The following is a 20,726-nucleotide window of genomic DNA, read 5'->3' as shown; positions in this document are numbered from 1 at the left end:
ATAGTATATATACTTTAAATAGAAAAGTATTGGTGAGCATTACTCGATATCTCTAAAGTGGGACCAGTTGGATTAGGGAAATCTGGAATGACGAGTTGGACTGAACGGTCCGTTTCCATATTGCATTACTCTATATCTAATTGCATTGCTTTTTCAAAAGACACTAATACCGTGAGAAAGTGCTTTGATTCGGTGTAATTAGGTTGGAAATTTAACTGACCTCTAAAAACAGACATAAATGAAGACTATTTTATCCTCTATTTGGTGTTTTCACAGCTATAATAAAGAAAAAACACTCTAAACACAAAACAAGTTGACAGTATAAGATTGATATTTTAATCAAACTTTATTGAAAAATCATGTACAACCATTAATTTTCCTGAATTATAGAACAGGCGAAAAGTTAATGTTCATTTTATAATGTCTTTTTCTGAACAATAGGCACATAGCCTTTGGAACAAATATTCCACAGAATCTGATTTAAGTAATTATTACCAATCGTAAAAACAATAGTATAATACTTTAAAGAGACTTTAGATGCAGGACATGCTGCTTCGTGGTTTATTAGTAAAGTATCCATTTACAACATCCTTGTCCAACTGCATCATTGGCATTTACTATAACGTGAATATAGTGTTATCTAATATAGTATGTGAAAGCACATTTCATGCATTGCTGCAAAATAAGAACTTTTTGAAATGGCTTCAAGTTTCTTTGTAAACAGCCTAGCACTGGATCAATTCAATTGCACGAAAATGGTTCCTTTATAGATTATAAATATGAATAACTCTTCCTTATGTGTAACTATGAACATTATAGAGCAGCCCTTAAATTTAACACCAAGCAGAGCTTTGCTTTAGCACCCAGCTGTCACTTTTTATGTTATAAAACTTTGTGTGTTGGAATTGTCTCATAAATTGACACTTGTTTGAATTTTAAGATTTGCTGTTTTTGAGGCAAAGTCAAAGTGATGAGCCACTTACACAAATATGTCCTAGAAAATTAAATTTTCTTTATATAAAAACTAGAATTAAACTAGCATTAAAATGAAAGGTCTATGTTAAACAATAGAGAAGATTGCGAATGTGAACTATGATGGCATTGGATTTAGACAAATACATGATTGGAGGAGTAAATATTTGACCCCCATGGCTATTGCTTCCAGTTGCTATTTTTATAGTTAGTTTCATTGAATTGAAATTTCTATCGGTTGATGTCAGTGAATTCCTAACTTTAACTACCGCATGCTTTCTCTTTTTATATATAAAATGCCATTTACCACTTTATTTGGATCACAAGATGATTGAGGTGCATTAGAAATAAGACTGCAGCCACAAAGTAAGTTGAAGAACCAAAGTTTTCACTAGGTCCTTAGATTCACAGATTTTTCTCATTTAAAAATGTCTTAAGTTTCAAATTAGTTTGGGTTAAGTCATGATGGCAACTGTGCTTTCAGGTTGGCCTGCTCCTAGGCCAGAAAAGAACTCCAGCGCCAGACGAATGTGAATTGGAATGAAGACGTAGGCTGTATATAAAACCATAGCCACAATGATGAACAAAACAGAATTGAAAACGGTTTGTTCCCAGGGCTCCAGCACATAACTGCACGTAACAAGCAGGTATTGGTAATATAGCCAGGATAGGGTTTCCTTCACACCTTTCACATCCATTTCTCTCGCTCTAAGTGAAAAGCAGAGTTAACCTAAATGGAGACAGAATTCAATTATGAAACATAGTTATAGATAAATACATCACTTGTCCTTGTTGCTTTACTATTGCATGATTGAAACATGTCCCACTATCAAATCAAATTCCCTAAATTATCTACAGAAAATGTAGACTATTTGTGCAAGACATTTTAATCAGCAATCCAAATAGGTTAAGGTGTTTTTCTTCTTTAAAAAATCCCAATCACAGCACACATATTTAATTATTATTCAACATCACAAACATGGACTTATAGTTAATAACTGGAATAATGCTGATAAACAGAAGAGGATGGAGAATTAAAGATAGGGAACCTTTGAACCATGAATTATAGTGGTGCTGGAAAAGCACAGCAGGTCAGGCAGCAGGAAAATGGATGTTTCAGGCAAAAGCCCTTTATCAGGAATAGAAGCAGGGAGCCTGCAGGGTGGAGAGATAAATGAGAGGGGGGGTGGGGGTGGGGAGAAAGTAGCATAGAGTACAATAGGTGAATGGTTGTGGGGATGGAGGTGATAGGTCAAAGAGGAGGGTGGAGTGGTTAGGTGGAAAGGAAGATAGGCAGGTAGGACAGGTCATTCCAGCTCAGCACTGTCCCCATGACCTGTCCTACCTGCCTATCTTCCTTTCCACCTATCCACTCCATCCTCCCCTCTGACCTATCACTTCCATCCCCACCCCCATTCACCTATTGTACACTATGCTTCTTTCTCCCCACATCCACCCCCCCCTCATGTATCTCTCCACTCTGCAGGCACCCTGCCTCTATTCCTGTTGAAGGGCTTTTGCCCGAAACGTCGATTTTCCTGCTCCTTGAATGCTGCCTGACATGCTGTGCTTTTCCAGCACCACTCTAATCCAGGCTCGGGTTTCTAGCATCTGCAGTCCTCGTTTTAACCTTTGAGCCAATCAAATTCATGCTGTGAACCCTACTTTTGAAACAAGTTGGGAAGTGTTCTCCCATGTGCAATGTAAAATATTATTTTAAAATCAAACCAATGTGTTAAATGTCAATATCTTCACATAACTGTAGATTTTATAACCAAAAACAGATTCATTGCATCAACTCATGGTACTTGAATGTGCCAAGTAAAATGGGCAACTGGACCAATATGCAAACTGGTGTTCCATATCATTCTAAAGATTAGTTTCTAACTTAACTGATTACTCAGAATAATTGCAAATAATTTGTGGGCCCAGAAAATGAATCCTTTTACAATTGCATTACAGTACTAATGTAGCAGAGGTTTGGAAGAATTCAAGTTCGGGATGTGGAAACAGGCCCCTCGGCCCAATAAGTCCACACCGACCCTCTCAAAAGTATCCCACCCAAACCCATTCCCCTACATTTACCTCTTAATAATGCACCTAATCTACACATCCCTGAAAACTATAGGCAATTTAGCATGGCCAATTCATGTAACCTTTGGATTGTGGGAGGAAACTGGAGCACGCGAAAGAATCCCATGCAGACACGGGGAGAATGTGCATACTCTACACAGACAGTCGCCCAAGGCTGGAATCAAACCTGGGTCCCTGGCACTGTGATAGCAGCAGTGCTAACCATTGAGTCACCATGTCGCTTTGATAGTGAAAGATGCAAAGATCAAGGCAGCAGTCAAACAGTCTGAATGTAATAAGGTATGAATGAAAGGTTTCAACAGATGAGATAGAGCAGAAGTATGCAATGTTAGGAGGTGGAAGCAATCTTGTTGAATGAGCAGGCTGGAAGTTTATCTTGGGATCAAATTAGACACTATGTGTGGTTCAGCCTCAGACAGTTGCCGGGAAAAAGGAAAGAGTCAACAGACAGGTAACAGAATTTTTGTTGAGTAGAACACAGTACTTTTGGTCTTTCCAACATTGAGTTGCAGGAAATATTTGCTTACATAGTACTAGAGACAGGCGAGGTACAGCGGGTGTTGTCAGCTTCCATGTAGGAACTGATACTGAGTTTTCAGATGTTGCAAAGAGGCAGCATGTAGATGAAAAATAAGACCATAAGACCTAGCAGCAGAAACTAGGCAATTCAGTCCATCAGGTCTACTATGAGAGTGCTAAAGATAGATCCATGTGGAAGACAAAGAGACAGGGTGAGAAAGGGGAAAGAATTAAATGTTAATCTCTGGATGGATTAGGATGGAATCAAACAAAGTTCAATTCCAAATAGCTGATGATACAAGGCAATGGCATGATCAGATATGTCAATGGTTCCACTCATGTAGGTCAAGGAGAGTTTGTTACTGTTGAAGGGACTGGTATATTCCAGGACATTGCAGAGGAAAAGGAGGTTAGCAAAAGGCAGTAACTTACAACAGTAGATGGAGTCAATGCCGGTCATTTTGAGGTAGGGTGGTGGCAGCAGATTTTATGAGGAGGAGCAGTGTATTTTAGAAGAATAACTGTCAACACCACCAGCCAACATGGGTGACCAGATGAGAAACTTTGTGGTCAGTATGAAGTTGAAATGGAACAGTAGATTGGTCACTGGCACAATGAGTTTGGAGAAGGAATGAGAACAGATAGAAAGGAAGTTTTACAGAGAGTGAGTTCTGGGCGATGACAGGGCTAAGGCTTGAGGAGTTTGGTCTGGTGGATGAAAACGAACAAATGGAGAAAAGACAGATGAACCGAACAGTTTCAATTTCAGTGGCAAAGTTCCTTGTGTTTGTTTGAGGTGAAGGTGGATGAAAGGGTAAGGATTTTCAGCTGGCACCTAGAGGTACAGGAACAAAGAGGATGTTTTTGCATTGCAGCATGATCCTGCAGTGATGAGAAATTTCAGCATGAATATGACGGTCAGAATCTTTTTCCCCACAGTTTAAATATCTAATACTAGGGGCATGCATTTAAGGTGAGAGGGGGAAGTTCAAAGGAAATGTGAGGGGCAAGTTTTTTTACATAGAGAGTGGTAGGAATCTGGAATGGGCTGCCAGGGCTGGTGATGGAGAAGATATGAGAGGGCCATTAAAGGGACTTTTAGATAAGCACACGGGCATTCAAGGAATGGAGGGATAAGGACCAAGGGCAGGCAGAAGGAATTAGTTTAATCTGGTGTCATGCTCAGTACAATATCATGGGCTGAAGGGCCTGTTCCTGTGCTGTACAGTTCTATATTCTATGAAAGTCTAAAAGTACATGATATTAGGTTGGACACCAGAGACAGTCAAGATTGCACCCTGCAACTCAAAAGAACAAGTCATCTCTTCTTAGATTTTACCCTCTAGTTTTGTAACTTTATAGAAAATCTACATTTTGGCTTTCGTATTACTTTTATATAATCCTTATAACTAGAATATCCAAGTATACCACATGCCGACTGTGCACACGTCTACATTGGTTTTGGGAGCTTGTGCCATGAAATCAAACTTCCAGGACTTTGCTTAAATGGTTTTCTTTAATAACGTGCAACTATATGTTTAGATCACTCTAATCCATTTTGAATCTTTTCACACAGTTTACCCTTACTTCCAAAATACATAAAATACATTATTTGACATTTTCTACATTGAAATGAACTCATTAATTGTTTGTCTTAGCTGTGTGCTTGTTTATGACCTCTAATAATCTTTAGCAATTTACCATATCCTCGTTTATTGCCAGTAAAATGTTGTTTCTTTTTACCGTTCCCAAGTTCAAGTCATTTGCAAATACAGGTAATAAGGGTGACGCCCAATACAGACTTATGTGGAACTTTACACATCTTTCCAGTTTGAAAACTTACCCTTTTAACCATTCCTCAGTTGATATGGCTACATGTATCTACCACCACAACTGTGTACACACACGCGCGCACACACACACCAATCTACAGTGCATTTTAGATTATGTTGCTCTCATTGAATGGGCACTCTGATGCAGGATGCCAGACTCACCACATTCACAGAAGTTATTGAACACCATCATGTAGAAATTGGTGTACACCTTGTTTTTTATGGACATAATAAAAGTTAAAGCATATAAATTGGAGCAGTGTAGACCATTCAGCTCCTTGAGTCCATACTGCCATTCAGTATGATTATGGCTGATTATCCAACTCAGTAGCCTGTTCCAATATTCTCCCCATATCCTTTGATCCTTTTAGCACAAGAACTATGTCTACATTTTCTTGAAAGTCTTCGATGTTCTGACTTCAATGGTTTGTTGTGGCAGAGAATTCCACAGGTTCATCACTCCCTAGGTGAAGACATTTCTCCACATCTCTGTCCTATAAAAGGTCTATCCCTTATCTGTACAGTATGACTCCCTGGTTCTGGACTCCCAGGTCAGTGGAAATATCCTTCCTGCATCTACCCTGTCTAATCCTGTTAGAATTTAATAGGTTGATGAAATCACCCCTCATTCTTCTAAACTCTAATGAGTACAGTCCTTACTGATCCAATCCCTCTTTGTATATCACTCCTGACATTCTAGGAATTAGTCTGGTGAAAGTTTGCACTCCCTCAATAGTTTTAGAACATCCTTCTTCAGAGAAAGGAACCAAAAGTACACACAATACGCCAGGTGTGATCTCAACAATGAACAGTACAGTTGCAGCAAGACATTCTCTTCTCCTGTACTCATATCCTTTCACCATGAAGCCAGACATACCATTTACTTTCTCCACTGCCTGCTGCACCTGCATGCTTACTTTCAGCAATTAGTTGGAGGTATAGTGGACAGCGGTGATTACCTCATTACAATGGGATGTTGATCAGATGGGCCAATGGGCTGCGGAGTGGCAGATGGAGTTTAATTTAGATAAATGTGAGGTGCTACATTTTAAAAAGGTAAATCAGAGCAGGACTTATACACTTAATGGTAAGGTCCTGGGAAATGTTGCTGAACAGGAGACCCTGGAGTGCAAAGTGGAGTCACAGGTAGATAGGATAATGAAGAAGGCATTTGGTATTCTTTCCTTTATTGGTCACAGCATTGAGTATAGGATTTGGGAGGAGAAAGTGAGGTCTGCAGATGCTGGAGATCAAAGTTGAAACTTTATTGCTGGAACAGCACAGCAGGTCAGGCAGCATCCAGGGAACAGGAGATTCGACGTTTCGGGCACAGGCCCTTCTTCAGGAATGAGGAGAGAGTGTTCAGCAGGAGAAGATAAAAGGTAGGGAGGAGGGACTTGGAGGAGGGGGGTTGGAAATGTGATAGGTGGAAAGAGGTCAAGGTGAGGGTGATATCACCCTCACCTTGACCTCTTTCCACCTATCACATTTCCAACGCCCCTCCTCCAAGTCCCTCCTCCCTACCTTTTATCTTCTCCTGCTGAACACTCTCTGCTCATTCCTGAAGAAGGGCCTGTGCCCGAAACGTCGAATCTCCTGTTCCCTGGATGCTGCCTGACCTGCTGTGCTGTTCCAGCAATAAAGTTTCAACTCATATAGGATTTGGGAGGTCATGTTGTGGCTGTACAGGACATTGATTAGGCTACTTTTGGAATATTGTATGCAATTCTGGTCTCCCGCCTATTGGAATGATGTTGTGAAACTTGATTCATTTACAAGGATGTTGCTAGGGTTGGAGGATTTGAGCTGTAGGGAGAGACTGAATAGGTTGGGGCTGTTTTCCCTGGAGTATGGGGGGGCAGAGGGGTGACCTTTTAGAGGTTTATAAAATCATGAGGAGCATGGATAGGGTAAATAGGCAAGGTCTTTTCCCTGGTGGGGGAGTCCAGAACTAGATGGCATAGGTTTAGGGTGAGGGGGGAAAATTTTGAAACGGATCTAAGGGGCAATTTTCTCATACAGAGGGTGGTGCATGTGTGGAATTAGCTGCCATAGGAAATTGTGAATGCTGGTACAATTACAGCATTTAAAAGGCATCTAGTTGGGTGTATGAACAGGAAAGGTTTAGAGGGGTATGGGAGAAGTGCTGGCTAATGGGACTGGATTAGGTTAGGATATCTGGTCGGCATGGACGAGTTGGACCAAATGGTCTGTTTCCATGCTGTACATCTCTGTGACTCCAGTGCAAGATACCGAGGTCTCATTGCAACACCTCATTCCCCAATCTATTACCATTCAGATAATCCACCTTCCAGTTTTTGTTACCAAAGTAGATAATCTCACATTTATCCACATTATACTGCATCCACAATGTATATGCCCACTTACTTAACACACTGAAGCTTCTCTGCATGTTGCTCCAAGCATAGTCTTCCATCCAGCTTTGTATCATCTGAAAACTAGAAGATATGACACATGGTTTCTTCAACTAAATCATTAATATAGATTGTGAATAGCTGGGGTCCAAGCACTGATCCCTAATCACTGCTGCCACTCAGAAACAGATTCATTTATTTCTAATCTTTGTTTCCTGTCAGAAAACTAGTTCACAATCCATTCCAGTGCACCACCTCCAATCTCATTTGGTTTAATTTTACATTCTGATATCTTACATGGGAACTTATTGAAAGTCTGAAAATCTATGTAAACCACATTCACCGGCTCCCCCTTATCCACTCTACTAGTTATGTCCCAAAATGTTAGCAAATGTATCATGCATGACTTTCCTTTCGTAAATCCAGGCTGATTCTGCCCAATCCTGTCAATACCTTCCAAGTGCTCTTCTATTACATCTTTTAAAATGGACTTGAGCATTTTTCTGAGCAGACATATTGTGTACCAGATGCCAAGAGTAGCACGTCTGCTGCCATATTGGTCCTTACTGCTGTTAGCTGGATCTACAAAAATATCTCAAATTCAATGACTTAAATAAGTAGAGTTTGGCTCGTTTCAAGGTCCTTATGGAGAATGTGCAGACAATCAGGTAGAGCACTTGCCCTGCACGTCAGACTAGTTATACAGCGGTCACTAAAGGAAATGATGCATTACAGCTCACAGAGTGCGAGTTATAGTGGCAACATGCATCCTTACATATATTCTGTAATCTCGAGCTATGCAGAGTAATAGTAGAGACTCCAAGCTCCACTTCATCCTATGGCCAACCAGAAATCTCGCACAGTCTTAACCACCTTGCATTGCTGTCTGTCAAAAGTTAATATTTCCAGCAAACGCGGTTGTTTTTGCTTTAAGTTATATTACTCAACCTGTGTCAGGTTATAAACACCTCAGTCAAAATCTGAGTTGAGACTGGAGCCCAGAACTTGGGGCTCCGATTTAGGGTCGCTTCCCACTGCACCGGCACCTAAAGTAAGCTGTTCATCCTCTGGCAATTCTCGCTCCCTGTCTTCTGCCCCCCCTCCCCATCACCTAACAGTGCAAACCATCTTCCGTGGCCTCTCCACCGTATATGCAGTGCTGTGGTTTCACCCAGCCCCCTTTCCTGGTCGCTGCTGTCTCCGCTCCCACTCACCGGGTTACTGCTGCCGGCTCTGCAGGAAACGCGGGGCCACCGTCTCACTCCGCCCCATTGCCCTCCCTCCCTCCCGAGCCCCAGCTCCTTGCCCGCAATCCACGATCTGGATTGTACCGCGTTCTCGCAGTCTCCCCGAATCCGCAATTCCAGTCTCCCGGGTCCGCAGTCCCTCCACGTGGATCAGCTTTGGCGGCGGGTTTGCTGCTGCAGCCTGAAGCTTAGAAGGGCTCATTCCAGGACATACGGCAACCTTGAACATAACACGCATGGGTCGGATTTTTCTGTTGTATTTATATGTGTGACACCCCTGCTCCGGGGTAAGGCTTCACTGGAACAATAGGCCATTATAAAACGCTGGTATTTAAAAACTCCGCAATTATCAGATCGTTACCGTTCCTTCAAGTGTATGGAATGCCCTGGCCATTAACGTTCATGTAAAAAGGTTAGGTAGCTGTCAGAGTTTAAGGGAAAAAAAAATCCTCATCCCATGTCCGTGTATAATTACCAATAATGCGCAAAGAATTGATTTTAGGCAATAATTCAAGCGGATGAGTCTAATATTCTTACTGCTGAAATTTCCACTGTGTAAAGGTTGTCGGAAGCATAGATTACTGTCTTGTACTCATTCACGATCATCACAAATCAGGGAATTAAGAGGGAAAATAGTGGCAGTTTTTGGTACCAAATTGGCAGCGAGATGGAGAGGAGAGGGTATTAATGGATGGTTATCTTTAAAACTAGTGGAAACTATACCTTTGAGCCTGCCAGTTGTAGATATTAGGGTCACAATTTTTAAATGTGTATGAATGATCTGGACTTGGGTACAGAGGATGTAGTTTCAAAGTTTACAGAGAATTGGTGAGATGGTAATATTTTAGGGAAGAGGATAGAATAATGTCAGACTTCAGGAGGATACAGACTGGTAAAATTGGCAGGCGAGTGGCAGATTAAATTTTCTGCACATGTGTAATTGTGGAATTGAGGGATTGGTATAATCTAAATGGTACAATTTTAATAAAAGAAAAGTAATGTGGTGGGAAAAAATCTGAAAGAACAGCCAGAGGGAAAAAAAAGTTAACATTTTGTATTCAAATTTGACTCTTCTTCAGAACTGAAATTATGGTTTTTATGACAGAGGGAGTGCAACAGATAATGAGGGTGGGAGAAAAGTGAGGACTGCAGATGCTGGAGATCAGAGTCGAAAAGTGTGGTGCTGGAAAAGCACAGCCGGTCAGGCAGCATCTGAGGAGCAGGAGAGTTGACGTTTTGGGCATAAGATAATAAGGGTACCCAAAGAAAGACAATTGGAGTACCAATGATAGTAGAGGAGACATATAGATATTAATGGTATGCGTGAATAGTTGAAAATAGGTCTGCTCTGCTGAGAGAGAACAGATACAAGCAAAAACTGGGGATACAGAAGAGAGTGTAATTAAAATGAAAGAAAAAGTGTTATTGATCTGACATGAGAGGGGAATGATTTTAAAAAGCTGAGTGGTAACACTTTCAGGCAGAGGATGGTGTGTGTTTGGAATGAGCTGCCAGAGGAAGTGGTGAGGTGAATACAAATACAACATTTTAAAGGCATCTGGATAGGTATAGGAATAAGAAGGGTTTAAGAGGGATATGGGCAAAGTGCTGGCAAATGAGATTAGGTCAGATTGGGATGTCTGATCAATACAAATGAGTTGGACTGAAAAGGTCTATGTCCATGCTGTTTGACTCTATTTATAACTGTTCAGTCCTGAAGGCTGCAAAGTACTGAAGTGGAAAATGATGTACTTTTTCTCCACTGGTGTTGGGCTATGCTGGAGCATTGCAGTAGGTCTAAGGCAGAAATGTTAGCACAGGATTGCAAGAAGGTGTATTGAAATGGCACAGCACTGGAAAATCAGGGTCATTCTTTCAGTTCAATTTTAAAATTGGCATGGGAACAAACAGTACATTGAACTTTTTGAAAAAGATCCTTTACTATAGAAATGTATTGCATAATCTAAGTGTTAGAAACAGATCGGCCTTGAGTTTATTGAATGGCATGGCAGGCTTGAAGATCGAATGGCCAATGTCTGCTCCTATCGCATACGTTTATGCGAGAAACAGTTATAAAATTACTGGTTATATCTCATCTAAAAATCCTGTGTCCAATTCTTCAGAAAGGAATGGCAAGCGATGTCAAGGAAAGGAGATTCTATTCAATCAGGAATTAAGGCTTTCATTGATGTGGAGAGACTAAAGAATCTGGGATTGATTCTTCTCAGCACAGGGAAAGTAAAAGGACATTTAGTGGAGGTGTTCAAAATAGAGGGCTTTTGACAATAGTTAGTGTAGTTTCTCCATAATGAGAAGTTTAATAACCTGAGTTTTGACATAATTGTCATTTAATTCAGAACAAACAAGGAAAAGATTTTTCATGTGTTACTTCAATCAATGAAGTAGATTCAATAGCAGCTTTCAAAAGGGATTTGGGTCTCTCCTTATGGCAATGGTATTGTGAAAGTGCTGATATTGGACGGAGCTGGACAAAATCAGAAGTCACAATACCAGGTTACGGTTTATTTGAAATCACAAGCTTTCATAACACTGCTCCTTTGTCAGGTAAAGTGACCTTCTGACAATGGTAATGGTTACAGAGCTCTGGTAAAAGTGGAGAATAGGACAAATTGGTAATTCAGAGGGTTGGAATGATGAGTGAAATGGTTTTCTGTGTTTTATGATTCAATACTAAATGATTGTTTACAAGTGCCTGACTTTTTAAAAAGTGCAATTTTATTTACCATGCACTGGTTACCAATTTTGCACTCATGTTAAAAATAAAATACTTATCTAGAAATATATTTCTATCACTGGATACCCAATTTAAACCATTTTCAGGTTGATTTCAATTCCACATTTCTTGCAAATTGAAATAGCGGACCATAAAACATTCACAATGGCATCTCCCATGATTCCATATTTCCTGACAGTTCAATAATCTTAAACATTGACATCTCACTGATGCCCAAAAATAGTAATGTTAAAAGCTGCTATTTCACTTAAAGTACATTTCTTGTGACAGTTTTTAGAAAAGTTCAAAATACAAACACATTTTGAAGTAGTTCGTTCTTTAACAACTTCTAAAAACCACAAAGGAAAACAACAAACTATTAAATTTATTTCCATCTATTGACTTTTACCAGGTTCATTTTAATCTGTCCAAACATCGAAATATTTACTTAATGGGGACTTTATTCACACAAAATCAAGCTACTGCAGAAGCTAGAAATCAGAGACTAAAACAGGAATTAGTCAAAATACACAGGTCAGGCTGCATTTGTGGAGAAAGAAACAAAATGATGATTCAGGTCAATGATCTTTCACCTAAGGGAGGATGGAGATATAGTGAATTATATGTAATGATAGAGTGAGTAGAATTTGTATTTAAAATGTATATTCATTTCAATTGCTTGTTTTAGTATTTGGGGTATCAGTATAGTGAGAGGTCTGACATTTGACTAGATTTTACTGTGTTATGAGAATTTGCTTGAGCATTGCAATGTGAAATAAGAATGGAGTTTCCATCCCAATGCTTACTGGCAATCAATAGATTAACATATATTTTTGTTAAGTTTATGTTTGGTAGAATTTCTATCCCATTGTTTGGTCATAGTCCATTTGTCAAGCATTGAGCGTTTCTACATTAGTCTATTCATGGGATACAAAATGTGTTTCACAAGTCCGCATAATGTATGCTATATATGGAGAATATTTTGCTCTTCAGTTTAACAGGACAGCATACAATAGGGAATGATATTTGCTATATTGTAAATTGATTGAGTGATATATTGGCAAATGATTCTATTTGTATCATAAGATACATTAGAAGGCAGAATAGATGTATGTGCTACTTGGTAGATAATTCTGGAATTAACTGATACCTTGAGAATTTTCAAAAAAACGTTATCCACATGGGAATATGCATATTAGCAAGTAAATCCAGAAGTTAGAATAAAATTGCATTAAATTCATGAAAATAGAACCACCGAATTACTTTTGACAAATGTCATTCTCACACACACACACACCAACAAAAGTTTCAGTTGAATGCAGATTAAATCACTGTGGTATTCAAAAATCAACTGAAGTGAAACTCTTCTGGTTTAACTGGTTTTCGAGGAGATTGCTCACAATGCAGTTTCAGGCTGATCAGATTACTTGCATACAGATGTTTTCTTGTTCGTCTCAAACTTGAAGTGCCACTGCACAGCGTATTTACAGTGTATTCAGATGCAATGGTGCTCCTGATTCTACAAAAAAAAACTAGCATTTATTGCCCTTTTATGCTGCATATAAGTGGCAAGTGTGTTAGCCACAAGGATGGACACACTATAAAAAGGCCAATTACAATATGCTATTGGAACTCTGTCATTATAAATAAAAACAAGCCATTTGGCCTGAATTATTGCCATCCATTCCATAGGGCAGCAGGTTTTACATTCTCACCAGTTGCTGTGTAAAAATATAACTTTTAATTTCTTTATTTGATCTCTCTGGAACTCCATTCGTCAATGCCTGCCATTCAGAAAAAGATCCATTTATTTGTACTCTTATTTCTTGTCTGCTAACCAATTTTCAATCCCCCTTAAAACCCTAATCCTGTTGTGCTTTAGTTTTACACATTAATCTCTTATCTGGGATTTTGTCAAAAGCCTTCAGAAAGTCCAAATCAACCAAATCCATTGGCTCCCAGATCAACTCTACTAGTTACATCCTTAAAGCATTCTAGTTGATTTGTCAAGCAAGTTATCCCTTTTGCAAATCCATGGTGACAATGTCTTATTTCACAGTATAATAATTGTGCAGCATAAAATATTAACAGAGGGATGGCCGAAACACAATCTGTGGACTTACTGTTAAAATCAGGATTCTTTTCATGTCACAGCAGATGTCAGAAACATGCACTAGTCCCTTTAATTAGATACTTTACTCAACGGTTAGGTTGGGTTCAAGGGTCAGAGACAGCTGGGGAAATGATACCAGAAATTCTACTCACTTTCTGTGGCAGGCTTCAGCATAGAGAATTAACTGAGAACTTGCACAAATCCTACAAGGTACTTAAAAGTTGTCTAACATTTCTGTAAACAAATCCATACATGAAATGCCAAAGCTTCCAGATGTAAAAATCTTCTGATCTCTTCAATGTAGGAGCTTCTGAAGGAGTCTCAGATTGAATGGGTGTTATTATTTTTTTCGGTTATCATGATATAAATATCCGAATTTCACCCAGGGAATAAATTAGAAAGGATCAAATTGGATTTAGTACAGTTTGTAGATCTATACAAGATTCTATAATGTCAGAAACGTCAAGTGAAACACATTTAGATTGCCCAGATTGATGGTGCAATTTTAGAGCTAGCACTTCATGCAGCCTCCATGGTGAAACTGGAAGCTATTGCAGTACATGATGGAATCTTGTATTAATCTAGGATGCAAAGTGCCTCAGAGACGAGAATAGCACCAACTAAAGCACAACTGATACTGCAAGCAGCTGATGAATAAGTCTTTACTAAATTTCCAGAGAGAGCGGCATTGCCTTGTTGGTAAGAACTTAAATCAATGGCAAGAGGTGGAAGGCGTAGAAGTGGTGTGGGTAGAGTTGAGCCCATACAAAGGGAAAGAGATCTGATGGGTATATGGACCTCCTAGCAGTTGTCAGGATATAGAGAAGAGGGGAAAATATCAAGAGATAGAAAAGGCATGTCAGAATGATCTATTACACTGATCGGGAGGATTTCAGTATGCAGGCAAACTGGGCAAATCAGGTTGGTAGCAGATATTAAGAAAAGGAATTCATGCAATGCCTAGGAGCGTTTTTCAAAAGCAGCTTGTGGCAAAGCCCACAAGGGAACAGATAATTCTGGATTTGGTGATGTGTAATAAGGCTGAATTGATTAGAGAGCTTAAGGTGAAGGAATCCACAGGAGGCAGTTTAAGAGGGAGAAGCTTGCATCAGATGTAACAATATTACAGTTGAGTAAAGGTAATTACAAAGACATGGGAGAGGAGCTGGCCAGAGTTTCAGAGTTGATTGGGAGGGGAGCCAAGCAGGGAAGACGGTGGAGCAGCAATGGGAGGAATATTTGGGGGTAATTTGGGAGACACAGCAGAACTTCATCTCAAGGAAGAGGAAACATGTTAAGGGGAAGATGAGGTAATCATGGCTGACAAGGGAAGTCAAGGACAACATAGAAGCAAAAGAAAAAGCATATAAATGTCAAGACGACTAGTGAGAAGCCAGAGGATTGGGAAGCCTTGAAAAATCAGCAGATGACAACAAAAAAGCAATAAGGTGGTGGGGGAGAAGATGAAATAAAAAAGTAAGCGAGCCTTTAATAGAAAAGAAGATTACAAGAGTTTGTAAGATTTCTAAAATGATACGAGGGGCTAGAATGGGCATTGGACCACTGTAAATGAGGCCGGAGAAGTGGATAGAGAGAATAAAAGATGTTGCGGAGAAACTAAAAAAGGTACTTTGCATCAGTTTTCACTGTGGAAGACACCAGTGGCATACCAGAACTTCAAGAGAGTCAGGGGCAGAGGTGAGTGTAGTGGCCATCACTAAAGAGCAGGTGCTGGGGAAGTTGAAAGATCTGAATGTGAATAAATAACCCAGACCAGATGCAATACACCCCAGAGTTCTGAAGGGGATAGCCGAAGAGATTGCAGAGGTATTGATGGTGATCTTTCATGAATCACAAGTCAGGAACGATCCCAGCGGTCTGGAAAATGGCTAATGTAACATCCCTGTTTAAGAAGGGAGGGAGGCAGAAGATAGGAAGCTACAAGCCAGTTAGTCTGACCTTGGTCATTGGTAATATTTTATCCATTATTAAGAATGAGATTGCAGAGTACATAATAAAGTAGGGCTGAGACAGCATATCTTTGTCAAGTGGAGGTCGTGCCTGATGAATCTGTTAGATTTCTTAGAGGAGGTAACAATCACGTTAGACAAAGGAGAACCAGTGGATGGATCTCTAAAAGGCCTTTGACAAGGTGTCGTGCAGGAGCCTGCTCAATAAGATGGGTCCATGGTATTAGGGGCAAGGTACTGGCATGGATAGAGGAATGGCTGACGGGCAGAAGGCAGAGAGTAAGGATCAAGGCATCTTTTACAGGATGGCAACTAGTAGAGTTCCGCAAGAGTCAGTTTTGTGAACATTACAGATTACAGATTACATTACAGTGTGGAAACAGGCCCTTCGGCCCAACAAGTCCACACCGACCCGCCGAAGCGAAACCCACCCATACCCCTACATTTACCCCTTACCTAACACTACGGGCAATTTAGCATGGCCAATTCACCTGGCCCTGCACATCTTTTGGACTGTGGGAAGAAACCGGAGCACCCGGAGGAAACCCACGCAGACACGGGGAGAACGTGCAAACTCCACACAGTCAGTCGCCTGAGGCGGGAATTGAACCCGGGTCTCAGGCGCTGTGAGGCAGCAGTGCTAACCACTGTGCCACCGTGCCGCCACGTTATACACTAACTTCATTTAGATGAAGAAATGGAGGGCATTATTACTAGGTTTATAGATGATATAAAAATACTGGGGCAACAGGTTGTGTTGAGGAAACAGGCAAGCTGCAGAAGGACTTGGATAGGTAGACATAATACAAATTTGGGAAAGTGTGAGGTTATGCACTGGATAGGAAAAAGAGGTGTGACTATTTTCCAAAATGGGAAAGGGTTTGGAAATCTGAAGCGCAAATAAGGACTTGGGAGTCCCGATTCAGAATTCTCTCAAGGTTAACATGCAGGTTCAGTTGGCAATAAGGAAGGCAAATGCAATGTTAGCATTCATTTCAAAAAGGCTAGAATAAAGGAGCAAAGATGTACTGCAGAGACTGTATAAGGCTCTGGTCAAACTGCATTTGGGACATTGCAGGGCCCAAAACTGTTCTCATCGAAGGAAGGATGTGCTGGTCTTAGAGAGGTTCCAGAGGAGGTGTACAAGAATGATCCTGGGGATGAAGGTCTTGTTACATGAGGAGTGGTTGAGGACACTGGGTCTGTACTCGATGGAGTTTAGAATGTTGTGGAGGGAGTCCGATTGAAACTTATACAATACAGATACCTGAATACGGAGAAGATGTTTCCACTACAGTCATAGAGATGTACAGCACAGAAACAGACCCTTCGGTCCAATCCATCCATGCCATACAAATATCCCAACCCAATCTAGTCCCACCTACCAGCAGGCAGCCCATATCCCTCCAAACACTTCCTATTCATATACCCATCCAGATGCCTCTTAAATGTTGCAATTGTACCAGCCTCCACCACTTCCTCTGGCAGCTCATTCCAGACACGTACCACCCTCTGCGTGAAAAAGTTGCCCCGTCGGTCTCTTTTATATCTATCCCCTCTCACCTTAAACCTATGCCCTCCAGTTCTGGGCTCCCCGACCCCAGGGAAAAGACTTTGTCTAGTTACCCTATCCATGCCCCTCAATTTTAAACCTCTATAAAGGTCACCCCTCAGTCTCTGACGCTCCAGGGAAAACAGTCCCAGCCTGTTCAGCCCCTCCCTATAGCTCAAATCCTCCAACCCTGGCAATATCCTTGTAAATCTTTTCTGAACCGTTTCACAACATCTTTCCGATAGGAAGGAGACCAGAATTGCACCCAATATTCCAACAGTGGCCCAACCAATGTCCTGTACAGGCGCAACATGACCTCCCAAGTCCTGTACTCAGTACGTTAACCAAGAAAGCATACCAAACGCCTTCTTCATTATCCTATCTACCTGCGACTCCACTTTCAAGGAGCTATGAACCTGCACTCCAAGGTCTCTTTGTTCAGCAACAGTCCCGAGGACCTTACCAATAAGTGCATAAGTTCTGCTAAGATTTACTTTCCCAAAGTGCAGCACCTCACATTTATCTGAATTAAACTCCATCTACCACTTCTCAGCCCATTGGCCCATCTGGTCAAGATCCTATTGTAATCTGAGGTAACCCTCTTCGCTGTCCACTACACCTCCAATTTTGGTATCATCTGCAAACTTACTAACTGTACCTCTTATGCTTGCATCCAAATCATTTATGTAAATGACAAAACGTAGAGGACCCAGCACCGATCCTTGTGGTACTCCACTGATCACAGGCCTCCAGTCTGAAAAACAACCTTCCACCACCACCACCACCACCACCACCTTCTGCCTACTACCTTTGAGCCAGTTCTGTATCCAAGTGGCTAGTTCTCCCTGTATTCAGTGAGATCTAACCTTGCTAACCAGTCTCCCATGGGGAACCTTGTCGGATGCCTTACTGAAGTCCATATAGATCATATCAACTGCTCTGCCCTCAATCTTTTGTTACTTCTTCAAAAAAAACTCAATTACGTTTGTGAGACATGATTTCCCACGCACAAAGCCATGTTGACTATCCCTAATCAGTCCTTGCCTTTCCAAATGCATGTACATCCTGTCCCTCAGGATTCCCTCCAACAACTTGCCCACCACCATCAGGCTCACTGGTCTATAGTTCCCTGGCTTGTCCTTACCACCCTTCTTGAACAGTGGCACCACGTTAGCCAATCTCCAGTCTTCCGGCACCTCACCTGTGACTATTGATAATACAAATATCTCAACAAGAGGCCTAGCAATCACTTCTCTTAGCTTCCCACGGAGTTCTAGGGTACACCTGATCAGGTCCTGGGGATTTATCCACCTTTATGCTTTTCAAGACACTTCCTCCTCTGTAATCTGGACATTTTGCAAGATGTCACCATCTATTTTCCTACATTCCATATCTTCCATATCCCTTTCCACTGTAAATGCTGATGCAAAATACTCATTTAGTATCTCCCCTATTTTTTGCAGCGCCACAGAAAGGCTGCCTTGCTGATCTTTGAGGGGCCCTATTCTCTCCGTAGTTATCCAGTTGTCATTATTGTATTTGTAAACTCCCTTTGGATTCTCCTTAACCCTATTTGCCAAAGCTATGTCCCTACTGATTTCCTTCTTAAGTATACTCCTACTGCCTTTATACTCTATGGATTCACTCGATCGATCCTGTCTATACCCGACATATGCTTCCTTCTTTTTCTTAACCAAACCCTCAATTTCTTTAGTCATCCAGCATTCCCTATATCTACCAGTGATATACTTTCTCTGGATTCTTGATCTCATTTCTGAAGGCTTACCAGTTTCCAGCCATCCCTAAACCTGCGAATATCTGCCCCCAGTCAGCTTTTGAAAGTTCTTGCCTAATACTATCCAAATTGGCCTTTCTCCAGTCTAGAATTCAACTTTCTATCCTTTCCCATCACTATTTAAAATCTAATAGAATTATGGTTGTTGACCCCAAAGTGCTCCCCCACTGACACCTCAGTCACCTGCCCTGCCTTATTTCCCAAGAGTCGGTCAAGTTTTGCACCTTCTCTCGTGGGTACATCCATATACTGAATCAGAAAGTTTTCTTGTACACACTTAACACTATGGCAGTCCCAGTCTATGTTTGGAAAGTTAAAATCCCCAACCATAACCACCCTATTATCCTTATAGATAGCCGAGATCTCCCTTTGACTATTAGGGGGTCTGTAGTTCAATCCCAATAAAAGGTGATCATCCCTTTCTTATTTCTCAGTTCCATCCAAATAATGTCCCTGGATGTATTTCCGGGAATATCCTCCCTCGGTACAGCTGTAATGCTTTCCCTTATCAAAAACACTCCTTCCTCTCTTGCTTCCCTTTCTATCCTTCCTGTAGCATTTATATCCTGGAACATTAAGTTATGTTTCTGTAATTGCTATGATAGGTAAAAACTGACTGCAGATGCTGGAAACCAGATTCTGGATTATGGTGCTGGAAGAGCACAGCAGTTCAGGCAGCATCCGAGGAGCAGTACAATTGTTCCTAACCATGCCCGGAGTTCATCCGCCTTCCCTGTTAGGTCTCTTGCATTGAAATAAATGCAGTTTAATTTGTCAATCCTACCTTGTCCCTGCCTGCTCTGACTGACTCGCTTCTGTTCTCAGCTGTACCAGTCTCAGATTGATCTCTTTCCTCACTATCTCCCTGGGTCACACCCCCCACCTTACTGGTTTAAATCCTCCTGAGCAGCTCTAGGAAATCTCCCTGTCAATATATTAGCCCCTTTCCAATTTAGGTGCAATCCGTCCTTCTTGTACAGATCACTTCTACCCAAAAAGAGATTCCAATGATTCAAAAAAATGTGAATACTTCTCCCATACACCACCTTCGCAGCATATATTCATCTGCTCTGTCCTCCTATTCCTGCCCGCACTAGCTTGTAGCACCGGAAGTAATCCAGATACTACTACTCCAGAGTACCTCCTTTAAATTCCTGCCTAACTCTCTAATCTCCCTTCAGAATCTCAACCTTTTCCCTTCCTATGTCGTTGGTTCCAATGTGGACAATGACCTCTTGCTGGCCCCACTCCCCCTTGAGAACATTCTGCATCCTCTGAGACATCCTTGATCCTGGCACCAAGGAAACAATACACCATTCTGCTTTTGCGCTGCTGGCCACAGAAAGGTCTGTCTGTACCTCAGATTAGAGAATCCCCCAACATATTTGATCTCTTGGAACCCAACGTACCCCTCCTTGCATTAGAGGCAGTCTCAATACCAGAAACTTGACTGTTCGTGCTATGTTCCCCTGAGAATCCCCCACATTTTCCAAAACAGCATACTTGTTTGAAATGGGAATAGC

At 41.1% G+C, this 20,726-nt stretch overlaps 1 protein-coding gene across 17 annotated transcripts in view; it reads right to left on the bottom strand.

The window, feature by feature from the left end:
• Nucleotides 1–327: 327 nt before the first annotated feature.
• Nucleotides 328–20,726, bottom strand: part of sptssb (serine palmitoyltransferase, small subunit B) — a 33,093-nt gene continuing 12,694 nt past the window's right edge. For 6 of the 17 annotated variants that reach the window (XM_087993632.1, XM_043702134.2, XM_087993631.1 and 3 more), the window contains one exon: nucleotides 328–1,702. In XM_087993632.1, the coding sequence (XP_087849758.1) occupies nucleotides 1,428–1,670 (243 nt within the window). In that variant the 5' untranslated portion in view covers nucleotides 1,671–1,702 and the 3' untranslated portion in view covers nucleotides 328–1,427. Of the gene's footprint in view, nucleotides 1,703–7,805; nucleotides 7,877–9,123; nucleotides 9,476–12,860; nucleotides 13,293–20,726 lie in introns of those variants that run through there. The other 11 variants (XM_043702138.2, XM_087993634.1, XR_015759196.1 and 8 more) reach the window with 9 other exon arrangements.

This window comes from Chiloscyllium plagiosum, unplaced genomic scaffold (genome assembly GCF_037043375.1).
Source record: "Chiloscyllium plagiosum isolate Xiang-an unplaced genomic scaffold, Cpla_swu_hap1 HiC_scaffold_13, whole genome shotgun sequence".
Lineage (NCBI taxonomy): Eukaryota > Metazoa > Chordata > Chondrichthyes > Orectolobiformes > Hemiscylliidae > Chiloscyllium > Chiloscyllium plagiosum.
Note: the sequence above shows the minus strand (reverse complement) of the source record. Positions and strands in the feature narration are given on the sequence as shown.